The sequence below is a fragment of the Camarhynchus parvulus genome, chromosome 1, assembly GCF_901933205.1.
Source record: "Camarhynchus parvulus chromosome 1, STF_HiC, whole genome shotgun sequence".
Classification (NCBI taxonomy): Eukaryota; Metazoa; Chordata; class Aves; order Passeriformes; family Thraupidae; genus Camarhynchus; species Camarhynchus parvulus.
This window is the reverse complement of record NC_044571.1, coordinates 39,383,807-39,398,427: the sequence shown is the minus strand read 5'-3', so window position 1 is coordinate 39,398,427 and position 14,621 is coordinate 39,383,807. Positions and strand designations below refer to the sequence as shown.

At 55.5% G+C, this 14,621-nt stretch overlaps 1 protein-coding gene across 1 annotated transcript; it reads right to left on the bottom strand.

Moving 5' to 3' along the window:
* Window positions 1-1,879: 1,879 nt before the first annotated feature.
* On the bottom strand, window positions 1,880-10,588 carry ZIC5 (Zic family member 5). The gene is given in 5 exon segments (XM_030959528.1): window positions 1,880-4,642; window positions 9,188-9,943; window positions 9,946-10,040; window positions 10,042-10,149; window positions 10,151-10,588. Coding segments are annotated over 5 exon segments (1,746 nt in total). The 5' UTR covers window positions 10,483-10,588; the 3' UTR covers window positions 1,880-4,187.
* Window positions 10,589-14,621: the final 4,033 nt, after the last annotated feature.

The following is a 14,621-nucleotide window of genomic DNA, read 5'->3' as shown; positions in this document are numbered from 1 at the left end:
CGAAACACGCGGAGAAAACACCCGAAAATCCTCCGTTCTCCCCACCACCCATGCTTTGAAAAACAAAGCAGCAGCCTATCCCGCTGCCCCGCGTCCCACACCCTGCCCGTGGCGGGGGCGTCGGGGGCCGCAGCCCCGAGACTCTCCGCCGAGAACTCGCCGCTTATCCATGTCCACAGCCCCCCTCCCCGCAATGCCATTTCCCACACTCCCGAAATTTCTTAGTCCCTTCAAACTTCGCTGCCGCCGCTGTCGCCTTTAAAGGGCCGAGCGCCAGCAATAGTGTGTGGCGAGATGTCTCCCAGCCGCGACTACAAAGGTAGATGATTTAAACAGTGTTTGCTAGGACCACGTTTCGCCTAGGAAAAGATGAAGTCTTTGATGATGGCCAACTCGGTGTCAATAAGTGGCTTTCTTTGAGCCATATTCAGATGGGAACGTCTTGCTTGCCAATTGCCATAGAAATCCTAACACACCATGAAGATTGTCCAAGCGCCAAGCCTTCCGTTCTGGGCTAAATTACTTTGAAGTGGGGCAGGACGTGCACTGGTCAATGTTAACTCTATAGGGCGGGCAGGGAACACTAGGAGAGGGAGGTTGGAGGGGGGGGAAGCAGAAAATAAGAAGGGGAAACTTGTTTTAGACACTCTATACAAGGTTCTGCTCATTGTCAGATATCTTTTATCTTTTATATTTCCCATGAATGATTCATGTCTCGGTGGCTTTGTGTCGCCCTCCTTTTCACAAGAAACTTCATTAGGGAGCTATAAGTTTTCCCATTGATTGGAGCCCTCATTTATGAGTGTTTTTCTGCTTCGTATGTTGGTTATTGTCATTCTGCTTGAAACAACTCTTTGCAACCTGTTTCACCTTTACCACATTTAACAAAACTGACTTAAAAAACACTCTAACCTTTTGGTGAAACTGTTCTTGACATTTTGACCAGTCATTTTCGAGCACTGGTAAATTACGGGGCGGGGGCGCAATCACTCTGGGCCAGTTTATTTAATTTATTTTATTTAAAAAGAAAATTAAAAGAGGAAATAATCCTGGAGGATGCCGACACACGATTCTGTCGGGATTTTTTTCACGGGTTTTACTCAGTTTTCCTCTCTCGAAACGACAAACCTGCCCTCACTCAGCTTCTGAAAACTTCGGGGTTTTTCTTCTCCTTCATTCCGGTGATTTCCTGGTGTTATTTCTTGTCTGACCTCACTCTGTGTTTCAGAATCATCTTCTGGCATACGGTTTCGCTTATACGGCTACTACGGGAGAGTAGTGCTATTTAACTCATGAGTATCCTCAAGAGAACACTGCCAGGAAAATCTCCCTCTTTTGTTGCTGTTTTGTTGTTGTTGTTTTGCTTTTCCCCAACAGAAATAAACATGTTAATTGATTAGATTTTATATTCCGATTAGCTGTCCTTGAGAGAGATGAAGAATGTCATGTGTATAAATGTCTGACCTGTGCCTGCGTGTCCCTCCCTCTCTTCCCCCTGCGCACGGGATGCCAGCAGCAGAGCACCCAGCTGCTCCATCGTGACCGGGCACCCCAAAATCCTCAGCCCGCGCCCCGCCCTCAGCCCCAGGAGCGAGGCCCGCAGCCCGGGGGAGCAGGGCTGGCTCTGCCCGAGCACCCCTCCTCTGCCCGGCTGCAGACCCGAGGCAAACCCGCAGGAGAGCCCTATTTACTCGCAGGTTTCTCTGGGCAAAGCCGGAGCATCTCAGCCGCCCCCAACACCTCACGGCGCTGCTCCTGCCGAGCTGGGGGGCTATGGCTGCGTCTGGATCTACCTGCTGACCCTCGGGGGGAAAGGGGGTGCTCTGGTCTGTCTCTGCCCCTTGTCTCTTAGTAAGGCACATGCAATACATAGGAATAATATTTTTATTCATTTGCATGATTTTTTGTTGTTGTTTTTATGGGGTTTACAGAGGTGAAATTTTTAAATTAGCAATTTTTTATTATTATTTAGGAGGTATCATGTGTCATAAAACTGTTGGGCAAGTGTGTGACCCTACGTGTAGCAAATACATAAAAATAGTGATATATCCCCCCGAGCCATAGTTTATAAACCCTGCCATGTCGTAATGTATAGTGCAATCTGTTATTGAAAAAATGCATAAATTAAAAAGTTCGTTTATAAATCAGCACCAATATATCTCTAATAAGATTACATTACATAAATTATTTTTTAAAAAGTTCATACCTCACTTTATTATTTTCTATTTATTCAAGTGGGCTTTGAAAAACGGATAAAAAGCAAATTGAATGAGGTTTAAAAAATTATTTTCTATTCAAGTTTTCTGTTTGTTTTCAAAGTAACGCCTGCTTCTTTAGATCCAACACAACAATATGAAGACAACGTTTAAAGGCTTCCAGAGTGACAGCACCATGCACTGTACTAATAATATAATATCTCTATGAACTATACATAAATTTATATATTATCAGCACCAACACACCGCACGGAGGACATGCAGGAAGAGTCTGTTTCACATTACATCGTTCATTCAAGTAAGCTGAAAAATATAATGATTTCTTTTTTGTACAAACCACATCATCATAAACAACAATCTATCACCAAAATTAATAAGATAATTCTTTGGTGTGCTCTGTACTGTTACAGGGGAGTCAAAAAAAAAGGGGAAAAAAAAGGGTGATGTCAGAAAATAAATTAATTTGACTGTACAAAATAATCGCGTTCACATACACGTTATTAACAATGACAAGACGACATCCACCATTCACGGCACACAAAACACATTTCCACAAGCCCTGGGGGAGGGGAGGGAGGCTGCCGCTTCTTCTCTCAGGGTCTCTGAGGAGGAATTAGTGCTCTTTACTTCATTTGCGCCCCGCTCCCAACTCGAGGGCTCTGGGCTGGGGTGTCCCCGCAGCCCTCGGCTGCAGGCCTGGGTTCTCGGCAGGTTTGGGAGGCTGGCACCCCGAGCCCAGCCCGTGTCCCCACCCCTGGCTTCCTTCCCAGCAGCTCTGGTCCCCACCTCCCAGGTGACTCTGCCGGGCCACTTCAGGGGGATGGTGAAAAGCACGCAGGCATCGGCTCGGTTGGAGAGATGAAATAATATACATAAAAATAATAATAAAAAGATAATCCCTCTGTGCCTGCCTCCTACTCCGGGACTCGTCAGGCCCGGGGGGCTTCTCCCCCTCCCAGCCCCTCAGAGGGCTGGAGGGAGCATGAGGCAAAGTCTTCGTCTGAGAGACGAACTTAAAAAAAAAAATAACAATAATCAAAGTAATAATAACACCAACCCCAAGGAAAGCAAAATTCGCAGAGTTTTCGTGTGGTTTTTTTAGGGAAAAAAAATCAAAAATGTATCACAGTATCACAGTTGTCAAATAGCAGCGTGTTTCTTTTATTCTCTGGCTACGTTCTAGGAGCCATGCAAGTACAAACCGTGGAGGAGTGAAAAAGGAGTCCTGCATCTTTTGTCTTTCCTTTCGTAAATCGTTTGCACACAGTTACGGCTAAGGGTGAAAGAAAGCTGGAGAGAAAATGCCAGGTGCAGGTGGGACCCCCGACTCGGGAGAGAAACCCTCAATTACAAAGGAGCTGATCTGAAAGAGGGGTGGGGAAATGCATTTATTTTATTTTATTTTATTTTATTTTATTTTATTTTATTTTATTTTATTTTATTTTATTTTAAGGGATGTGCAACCTGTCCCTAACTAGCCGGAGCTTTAGCAGGTGCTGCTTTACAGACAAGAGGCTGCTGCTGACCTGGGGCTTTACCCAGGCCAAAGAGGAGGCGCTGGGGTGGCAGCTAAGGTACTTAAGAGCCATTCCAGAGATCGGCTGGGTTCTGCCTGTTTGCAGCCTCCGTCAGCTTCATCTTGTTAAGAGCAATGGGCATGGGCAGAGTGGAAGATGGGCATCTCCATTGACATCGTCCCCCTGCAAAATTGTGCGGCTCGGGGGACTGGGACGGCCCAGCCTGGCATTATTAATGCTTTTAATTACCAAAACAAAAAAAAAAGGTCCGAGTCTCTTTAATTAAATTAGTTACCATACAAACACCATAGGGTTTCATACATGGAATAAATAGCGTGAGTAAAACCTGATGGCACTTCCACGGCAGCCCCCCGTGCCAGGTGGCTGCCTCTGCGGCCCGGGCCAGTGCGGTGGGGCCGGGGCCACCGGCAGCTTGGCACGGCTCGGCACGGCCCTAGGGAGCAGTTCTGCCTCCCGAGGTCCTGTGGGGCTCATCCTCCTCGGATGCCGGGGAGGTGCCGCGGCTGGAGGGGGTGCGGGGCCGGCGGGGCGCGCCCCCGGCCTGGCAGACGTACCACTCGCTGAGGTCGGTGACCGGCGGGGAGAGCGCGGCCCGGCGGCCGCGGGGCGGCTCGGCGGCAGGGTCTGCCTCGGGGGGCAGCGGGCCGTCGGGGGGCCCCGCCGCCGCGTAGCCCTGGGAGCCCGGCGGCGGGGAGGGCGGCGGGGACTTGCAGTGGATCTTCATGTGCTTCCGCAGGGAGCTGGGGTGCGTGTAGGACTTGTCGCAGCCGCGGATCTTGCAGTAGTAGGGCTTGTCCGAGGTGTGGACGTGGGAATGCTTCTTGCGGTCGCTGCTGTTGGCGAACTTCCTCTCGCAGCCGTCGAACTCGCACTTGAAGGGCTTCTCCCCTGCGGGGACACAGGGGACACACGGCACCGTCACTGGCCCTGCCCGCAGCCCGCCCGTCGCACGGCAGCGCGGCCTGCGGGGCGAGCGGCGAGCGTAAACATCCCCCTTCCCTCCTTTTCCTGCCCTTGCCCTTCTTTCCTCCCCCTTCGCGACAGTCGTGACATGTCCGAGGTTTCCGACTTTTCCCCCGTGTTTTGCTGCTTGTCACACGTCTCTGGCAGCCCTCAGGCCCCGAGTCCCGGGCTGGCGGCGGCAGGGCCCCCCCGGCCTTGTTTGCCCTCTGCGGCTCTCCCCTCGCACACGAGAAACCTTCATTACCGCTCTAATGACCGAGCCCAAACAAAACCTCTCAATGCCTTTGCCTGCGAGGGCTGGCGTTTGCCGGCAGCCTGGCTCGCCTGGCACATCTCCGGCGTAATCCTTTCCCAATGGGCACTGCGCTGGAGGAATAATTAGTTTGGGGAAAATAAAAGTAACACCTGTTTAAGCATCCCGACACAAAGGAGGGAGCACCCCGCAGCCCAGACTGGGAACCTGCAAGTTAGGGGGACCAACCTAGACATCGGAGATGAGGGCAGCGTAGCTGCTCACCCTGGGCAAATTTGGGTCTAAACGTGTGCGGATGATGTACTTTGAAGAGTTTTTACACTTTGCTTAACAGTTAAAGGGGTTGTGAAAATCAGCCCCGGGCGGTTAGCCTGGCGTAGCTTTCTCACACACGCTCGTCTCCTGCAGCACACCCTGGAACACATATGTTCTGCTACTTACAGCCATGTCCTTCCCCATAGCTCCCGAGCAGACCCTTCCTCACAGATCCCGAATGCGACTGGGTAAATGCCTCTTGTTGAGACACCAGAGGAAAAAAGAAAGAAGTGCCAGATCCCTGTACCGAAGCTTCTTACAGCGAATTTTTCTCGCTCTGCCGTGCTACGGTGAGTCCAGTACAGACAGACCTGCACTGATTATCTTTGTCATTACTATCGCGACTCCTGAGTCCCTTTAGACATGGCTGATGTGTATTTTCAGATGTGATTTGCTCTGAGGGCTCAGAAATAACAGCCCAGCAGCTCTCTCAGTGGACATTTTCTCCTTACTAGCAAGCGATTTTTACTGCTCCTCCCCTTTGTAAGATCGTATTGCGTTTATTATTTATTAAAATAATAATGGAACTAAGAAAACTATTTTTATTTTTAGAAGCAATTTCTTGGCTGTTACTATAGAAACATACACCTCCACAGCTTATTTATGCATCAATTTGTTCAATTAAAATCGCCTCACCTACCACCAATGTGGTAGCACTAGAAAGTGCAAGGTTTATCTTCAAAAAAAAAAAAAAGGGGAAAAAAAATTAAATTGTGCCTCGTTGGTTTTAAGTAAATGAAAACCTTGGCACACCCCCGAGACAAGCTTCCAGTCACTTCGTTTGTTCATTAATTACTGTTAATTTTTCTGGGAAAACAAAGCAAATCTCCAGGAGGTTTTGAGCAGTTTCTAAGTGTGTTACCCCAAGGTGAAGGCTCACACATCCTGCTGCTGGCCGTGACTGGCAGAGCCCGAAGCACAGCCCCTGAGAAATGCTTCAACCAGCTGGACCAAACCGTGTCCACTTCCTCAGGGTCTTAGGGAAGTGTCTTTCCACTCGGGTTCACGCGTGGGCACCCTCCCCAGACTCCAGATCATGACGATCAAATTCCCCATAAGTTCAGGACTGGTGAAGGTCCCGGTGTGTCCCCGTTGTGCTGACGAGGGCATCACGTCAGAGTTTAACCATTTGTAGGTGGTTTCAACCCACGGAAGGGGGCGAGACGCCGGGCGCCGTCCCCTAACTCCTCCTGGCATTAGCAGCGCGGGTGGAGGGGAGAGGCACAGATGGGGCTTGGGATCACTGTTTTTGGAGGGTCTAGGAATCGTTGGAAGGAAGCCTGAGCATCCTGAACATGGTCCTTGGCGAGGGGAAAGCAAAATTGCAGAAGGGACTAGGTCCCTATTCCCCCTAGAATGCACTGGGTTTGGGAACAGTGATTTGTCCCCAGAACAGGGCAGTAGCTGCAGAGCTTGCTATGCAGCCCCCCGGCGGATGCTTCTGAAGAAAAAGAAAAGAAAAAAAAAAAAAAAGAAAAAAAAAGAAGGAGAAAAAGGAAGAAGGAGAAAAAGGAAGAAGGAGAAAAAGGTCCCAAACAACAAATGCTTCCTGAATTACTGAAATACTCTTCTTCCTCAAGAATTATCAGAAACATGCAAATTCGCCTAATGATACGATTATAGTGTTATTATTCCCCCCTCCACCCCCCCACCCCGGGCGCACCAAACGCCCATAATATACGAATATTTTGTAAATCTCTCCTGCTCCCAGGCTGCATACGACTAAGTTAAAGCTGAAGTGGCAAAATCTCGGTAATTAATCTGATAGGAACGGCAGAAAGTTTAGGATCCCTTGTCCACTCGAAGGCGTGGGAAGAAATACATAGGGAAAAACTCCTGTCACCTTTGCCTTCCCATGGGCAGAGCTGTCATTCGAGGTGGGCTATTGGCCCCCACCCCGAGGGCTGCTTTGGTGCAACGAACCCTTCTGCGTGGATAGAGCCTTTCTTCGTGGGCTCAAGCGCAGACACCCTCCCGGGAACTACAGGCAGCCCCAAGCTGAAAACTTCTCCAAATTTTCATTGCAAGAAGCCACGTCCCACGCGTTGCCTCGGGGCAATGCTCGACCTCATCTAAGAGCTGCGAACTGCGCCTGATACGCATTCGGGTTTTGGTGGGGGGCTCCTTTTCCCGGCTGAATCTCTCTGCCTCCACGAAAGCCTCTCCCGGACTTCTTACCACCTCCCTCCCGCCTGGCCCTTGGAGCTGAGATGGGTAAGGAGTTGAGGAGCCCAAAAAAGTCCCCGGTGAACTTTAGTTTTTCGAATAGATGACAAAACCGCGGACCTCCAGCTAACTCATTCCACGGTGTCGTTAGCACAACAACAACACAAAGTGTCAGACTTTGTAACCCCCTCCTCTCCCCCAGAGAAATCTCCCCCCACACGCCATCCCCGGCTCGGGGTGTAGAGCGCTAGGCACCCTCAGGGCTCCGCTGCTACACACGGGCTCGTGCCTGACATATTCTGGAGATAAAAATCTATAATCCTTTCAGCCATGGGCCATTTGGTTTTACATCGGAACAACACGTTGTACGGTCGCCGCTTTTCTCTTCCCGAGCAGCAAACAATAAATCAAGAAAGCAATTACGGCAACTCCACTTCCTTAAGTATCCTCCAAGGAATAATATTTGTCTGCCACTATAAATCCCGGCTTCGTTCGTTTTCGGCAGATGGAAATGCGTATTTCGGGAGTGGCAAGGAATGAGGAGAAAGTGGGGGGGGAAACCCAAACCAAACAAACAAACAAAACAAAAAAAACCCAACAAAACCACCAGAACCAAACCCAGAAAAATAAAACACTAAAAGGCTCAAAGACACCCCAAGCCCTTTCAAGGGCCCCCGCCTGTCCCCCGAGGCATTCTCCGGGGTGCCGCTCCCTCCTCCTGTACCCCGCCGAGCAGTCGGGGCGACTTTGAAGTTTGCTTCTCAGATCCACAATGGGAGGGAAGCGTCCTCCGGTGAGAGCCTGCCCCCGCCTCGCTCCCTGCTTCCCGACTCCGCGGGCACTGCCGCAGGCGGCGGCAGCCCAGGCAGCACCAGGAGCCGCGGGACCGGCGTCACTCCGGTAGCCCGGCGGCACGGGCAGCCCCGGCAGGGCAGTGCCCTCAGCATCCCCCGTAGTTCCGCAACATCGGTAGCCCAAGCCGGGGGGCACACCCGGCAGCATCGCTGGTCCCGCTAGCAGGGACAGTCCGGAGCGGGGGAGCCCCAGGAGCGCTGGTCACAGGGGCAGCCCGGTAGTGCCGGTAGCACCGGCAGCCCCGAGCACCGGCACCGCCGCCCGCAGCGCAGCGCAGCGCAGGGGAACTGCGCCCCCAAGAGCCCCCGCGGCCCCATCTCCGTCGGGCCAAGCGTCACCCGCCCGGCTCCGTCCCCGCCGACAGAAGCGGCAGGAAGAGCAGAACCGCCGTCCTCCGGCGTGCCGGGGAAGGGGCAGAGCGCAGCGCTTCCCAGATGCGGGGTGAGCCCCCCGGGGTGCCCCGGACAAGGGCAGCGGGAGCAGGGAAGGGCGAGCGCTCATCCTCTCCTCGCTCTTCTGCAGGGGCTGCTGCTCATCTTGGCCCGGCTGCGCGTTATTTATTAATCGGTGTATTTATCCGGTGCTGCCGGGATGCGGGAGGTGGGTAGCGGAGGGGGTGGGGGTGGGGAGGGAGCTGCCCAAGGTGAAGGGGGGGCTGAAGGGGGGGGACGCGACACGTGTGTGCAGGGCAGAGGGGCCGGGTGCGTGTGCGTAGCTGTGTGTGCGTGGCCCGTGTGCTGCCGAATTACTTATTCATGAAAAAGTCACATGTTCGGCGGTGCGTAGGAGAGGAGGAAAAGAGGAGGAAAGCGGAGGAAAAAAAAAAAAAGGAAGGAAATCCTTGCGGGGAGGGGGGGTGGGGGGTGTGAAGAACAACCCACCTGTATGAGTCCGCTTGTGGATCTTGAGGTTTTCGGAGCGAGCGAAGACCTTCCCGCAGCCGGGGAAGGGGCAAGGGAAGGGTTTCTCTCCCGTGTGTACTCGGATGTGGTTGATGAGTTTGTATTTCGCTTTGAAGGGCTTGCCTTCACGGGGACACTCCTCCCAGTAGCACACGTGGCTGCTCTGCTCGGGCCCACCGACGTGCTCCACGGTGACATGGCTCACCAGCTCCTGCATCGTGCTGAAAGTTTTGGAGCAAGGCTTCCTAGCGCCCGGTGGCGGAGGCGGAGGTGGAGGAGGCGGCTCCCTGTCGATCCACTTGCAGATCAGCTCTTGCTTGATGGGCTGTCGCATGTATCGCAGGAAGGCCCCGGCCGCTGCCGCCGCCGCCGCGGCCCCGACGTGGGCATGGTGGTGGTGGTGATGATGGTGGTGGTGGTGGGGATGGGGGTGGTGCGGGTGTCCATGCCCGGCCGCCGCCAGGTTGAGGTTGACGGAGCCGTAGCCTTGCAGCGCCGAGGAGGAGGAGGAGGAGGAGGCGGCGGCGGCCCCGTAGTGCGCCTCGGCGCGCCCGTAGAGCTCCCCGGCGGCAGCCGCCAGCCCCAGACGCATCTGCCCGTTGAGCGGCGGGTGGCGGCCGGCGGGCGCGCCCTGCTCGCCGGGCGGCGGCGGCGGGAAGGCGGCGTGCGCCCCGTCGGTCGCGCCGTAGGTGCCGGCGGCCGAGAAGAAGACGCCGTGCGGTGGCGGGTGCGGAAGGTGGGGGAGCCGGCGGGCGGGTGCTGCTCGCCCAGCGCCCCGTGCACGGTGGCGGCGGCGGCAGCGGGCAGCTCCCGCCGCAGGAGAAAGTCCCGGCCCGCCGCCTCCCCGACGGGTATCCCGGGAGGGCGGCGGCGGGCGGCGCGTAGGCGGCGGCGGTGGTGGCGGCGGCGGTGGCGGCGGTGGTGGTGGTGGTGGCGGCGGGCGCGGCGAAGGCGGCGGCGGTGAGCGCCTCGGGCGTGAGCTTGAGGGCGGCGGGCTGCGCCATGTGCTCGGGTCCGAGCGGCGTGAGGGCGCCGCCGGGGTCGCCGCCCGCGTCCCCGGGGTGGAGGTGGGCCGCGTGGTGGGGGTGGACGTGGTGGTTCCCCAGCCCCGGGAAGCCTGTCATGTTCTGGTGAGGATGGGGCTGAGCCGCTGCCAAATCCGCTAATCTCAGTGTCGGGTTCCTCTTGCTCAAAGGGGGCTCCATAACGACACAGCCAAGCCCATCTACGCTCGCTGTTGTTATTTTTTTCCCTTTACCCGCCTTCAAAAACATGTATATATTAAGCGGCTCTTTAACTTCTTTTGTCTGCGCTCCGAGCCCCGCGCATCCCCGGCCCCGCTCTGCCCGCCCGCGATTGGCAGAGCCCTCACCACACTTCGGCGGCGCGCTGGGGAATACGGCTCGGACACCGCGCCGGAGGGATTGGACGGATGGCGATGATTGGCAGCGGCCGGGGCCCCGCGATTGGCTCCCTTTCAGGCCGCCGGCGCAGCGGGGATCCGCCCCCGCCGCCCCCCCGGGCCCCCCCGCGCCGCCCCCCGAAGTTGCACTCGCAAAACTTCGCGCGGGGCCCGACGGGGCGCACCCGGCGCCTCCCCCGCCGCCCCCCGCCGGTAGCACCGGGCAGCAGCTGCCTCTGCTCCCCAGGCACTGGACGGGGCGCCCTGCTCAGGTGCTCTGCCGTGTTTACGTTTGCGGGGCCGTGGGGTTTCTCTCCTCGCCTGGTGGCGCGGCTGCTGCCCGGCTCTGGGCTCAGTTCCCTTATCTTTTTCTTTTTTTTTTTTGGAGGGCCGCGTTCATTCATGGATGAGGCGGGAAAGCGCTCCCTCCTGCAACAATGTGCGCAACCCCACGCCCACGCGAGGCTGAGCCTGTGTGTACTCATGCCCAAGGCACCGCTAGGAGAAGGCGGCCAAAATTTCCCTGAAAAGAAAACGGCGGGGGTTGGGATTCCTTTCCTTTAGAAAATAAACGAGGGAACGGGAAGGGGAGGAGGAGGGGGGCAAGTGGCACATGTTAGAGCCAAGTTTTGGGAGCCTGCACTCGCTGCCGCTTTGGGGCTTCCTCCTCCCGCAGAGGCTTCCCGGGGCATCCCGTGGGGAGAGCCACCCCACGCCCCTCGGCGGTCCGCCAGCCGCAGTCCAGGCAGCTGCATCCCCTTCAGCCCTCATGCAGCAGCGGCGAAATAGAGATGAAACCCCCGCAGCGAAACTGGCCCCGAGCATAGATGCTCCTCGACTCTTTCGGATGTCGGAACGGTAGGTTGGGAAACGGGGGAGTCTCCGGCTGGTGTGTGTCGGTCCTGAACTGCTGCCCCAGACGAAAAGGCAGGAAAAGTGGCAGCTCTCCTAAAAGGGGGCAGAGGTAGAGGACGGGCGGGGACAGCGATGGGACCGCCCCTGGGGTGCGGGGTGTGCTGGTCCTCGAAAGCGAAGCTCTTTGTGGAGCGCCGAAACTGGCCCTTCGGTACAATGGATGCCGCCCTTTGAGGGGGTTGACTAGGCAAGGCCGGGATTTCCCTGCCAGCCAAAAGGGGAAAGGAGCACTGTCGTGACTTTTCTGTGGGAAGAGAAGTAGCTTTTACTGACATGTCATCTGCTTTCTTTAGGCTGTTGGTCTCCCTGGGAATGCCTTGAGCTCCCGCGCTCCTGGAAAGTGCAGGCAAGCTGGCTGCCCTTCCCTGCCCACGGGGCAGCCAGGGACTCTTCTCCGCCTCTCCAGGAGAGGAAAAGAGGCAGGGGACGCCAGCGGACCCACACGCACCTCCGGCTCTCCCCGGCCACCGAATCCCCTTGAGGAAACTACATCTGTGCGTCTTGGCCGCTTCCCTGTGCCAAGCCGCGTTCAAAGGAAGCCCCGTGCTGGTCCGGCATTTCCTGGGCCAGGATCCAGGCTCCCCCTCCCCTGCCTCTCGCGGGGGGAAAACTCGCAGGATTTGGCCCATGGCTGCCAAAAGGGGATGAGAGGCTCTAGGGGGAGCTCAAGGGGGAGAGAGACCCTCTGGTTTCCTCCCTTCTCCCCCCCCACCGGAGACGAGCCAATGCTCCCGGCTCGTGTGGCCGCCGTGGGGGTTTCAGTGATGCTGCAAGGCAAGGAATGGGAATAAATGATCCCCGGGTTTTAAAAGCGGCTGCTCGATGGTTTTATTGCACAATAAAAACTTCACGCAAAGTAGCCATACGTCTGAACGGGTATTTATACACATGCATTTTCTACTCGTCCATCCAAATAGTGCCCTCCCTCCTCTCCAAATTCTGGGTGCCTTGCTGGAGCAAGGTCCAGAGATGGAATGGTTTGGTGGGAGACGCTGTGGAGGTGAACAACAAGTATCACAGCTCCGTGGAACGTTCTGCACACCTCCCTGTCTCTCTCCTGGTAAACGCAGGTGATGTGTATCTGTCATCGATTTAATATGTCTTAATTCAAATATATACCCCGATCAATTTCTTTTTATGAGAGGCTATAAAAAAATGGAATTATTTTATAGCTGGCTAATAGGCAGCTGACCTGTGACTGTGGGGAGGGAGGGGTTGTTGGAGACTCACGTGGAAATTCGCTCATTTTTAGGACTGGCTGCAAACGCCGGGCAGAGAAGGTGGCTGCCCGCGCAGGGACAATTTTGGACGCTGCCAGCTCCAAAAGAACCATGAAGAATTTAAAGTCCATTAACTCACCGACACCAGCTCAGGCCCAGGCTGCCGCAGAGGGGAGGCGCGCTGCGCTGCCCCCACAGCCCCCCACAACCCGAGAGCCCCCGTCGGGGGTCGAAACGCGCCCCGCTCCCGCGGCGGAGCCGGCTGCAGAGCCCTCCCGCAGGGCTCCGCTCGCCGGCAAACCTGCCAAGGGACATCGGGGGAGGCTGCAGAGGCGGGGTGAAAGCCTGGAAGCCTTCACATTTATTTCGTAGAGCTTCCTCTATAAACTCAGCTCGGGCTATCGGCTTTAGGAGGTGTTTAACCGTAAAACGCTGCGCTGTGAGCTGCATTATGTAAATGTATGCTAATGATCATGAACACCATTTACAAACAATCGTCTTTAATGCAGGTCTTATTGATAGTTAGGGAGCGGGGAGCAATATTTTACAAGGTGTAAAGCATTCTTCTGGGGAACCATTAGAAGGGGAGCGCGATTGCCGCTTTCCCCGAGAAGAGCTGCTAGACTCCCCAAACACGCTAATAAAGCCTACCCTCCTCCCGAGCCGTCGCGCGTGGCTTTCCACGCCCGTGGGGCTGCTCTGCTGCTCGTGGGGAGCCTGTGGCGCCGTGCCCTCCCCGAACGTGCGCCATCGGAGGTGGAGTCCGCCCGCAGCGGGAGGGAGCGCCCCGAGCCACAGCCCCGTGGGGACCCACACGGACAGGACGGACCCACGGCACCCTGCCCACTGTCCCGTCACGGGGATTGCACGGAGGCGCCGGGACCTCGGCCGAGAGGGGGAGGCTGCCCAGAGGCACGAAAGGGAAAGGGAGTAGCGATATAGCAGCGAGACTCCCCACCCCTTCCCTATGGAGGGGCTCAGCGGGTGCATAACTTGCACTCTTAAAAATTAAACTTCTCCTGTGCCAAATGTCGCTCCGTGCGTCCAGGAGGGAACCTGAGGCTGGCACGAGGATCCGCGGCTAGGGGCTGTCAGGGCCGGGACCCGCCGCACCTTTGGGACAGGGATTTAGGAGCCGAAGTTTCGGAGCTGTCGTATTCAGTGTGCGCATCGCCAGGGAAAGAGGGGCCAACCCCTTTGGGGTTTGCTCAGTTAGGGATAAAATAAAGAAAAAAAATTTCCTTCTATCTATCTATCTATCTATCTATCTATCTATCTATCTATCTATCTATCTATCTATCTATCTATCTATCTATCTATCTATCTACCCATATATAGAAAAAAAGAAAGAGATAAAGACAGAGGCGGTCTCAGGAAACCCAGGCCAAATTTTGCTCTGCTCTCTCTCTCTTTCCCACTTCCCCTCTCTCTGAACGTCACCGTTGGAAGAAGCTGTTGAGATAAATCAAATAGTGACACTTTGACGGCTTTACTTGTATAAGCAATATGGTTACCATATGGCATTGTTATTTATGAATGACAGCATAAATTGTATTACAAAGTCCATCGCGCTTTATTGGGACGCTTCTCCCCTGCCTCTAACGTTTATATGGGCATCTCCAGATGGAAAAAGGTGCATCTAATAAAAGCCGGCAGTGCTGCGGCAGACCCGTTTCGGGGGCCGTTGTGCCGGGTGTGTGCTGCCTGCAGAATGAGCGGCGCAGTGGGGCAGGGCGCGCAAAATACGCGGCGCTGCGCGTCCTTCAGCCGCAGCTGGGCAGGGCAGAGGCACCGGCTGCCGCTCGGCCGAGGTTCCCGTCCTGTAAAAAAGTGCTACACACTGCTCCTGGCCCCTGCCGTCTCACGGCATTACCGC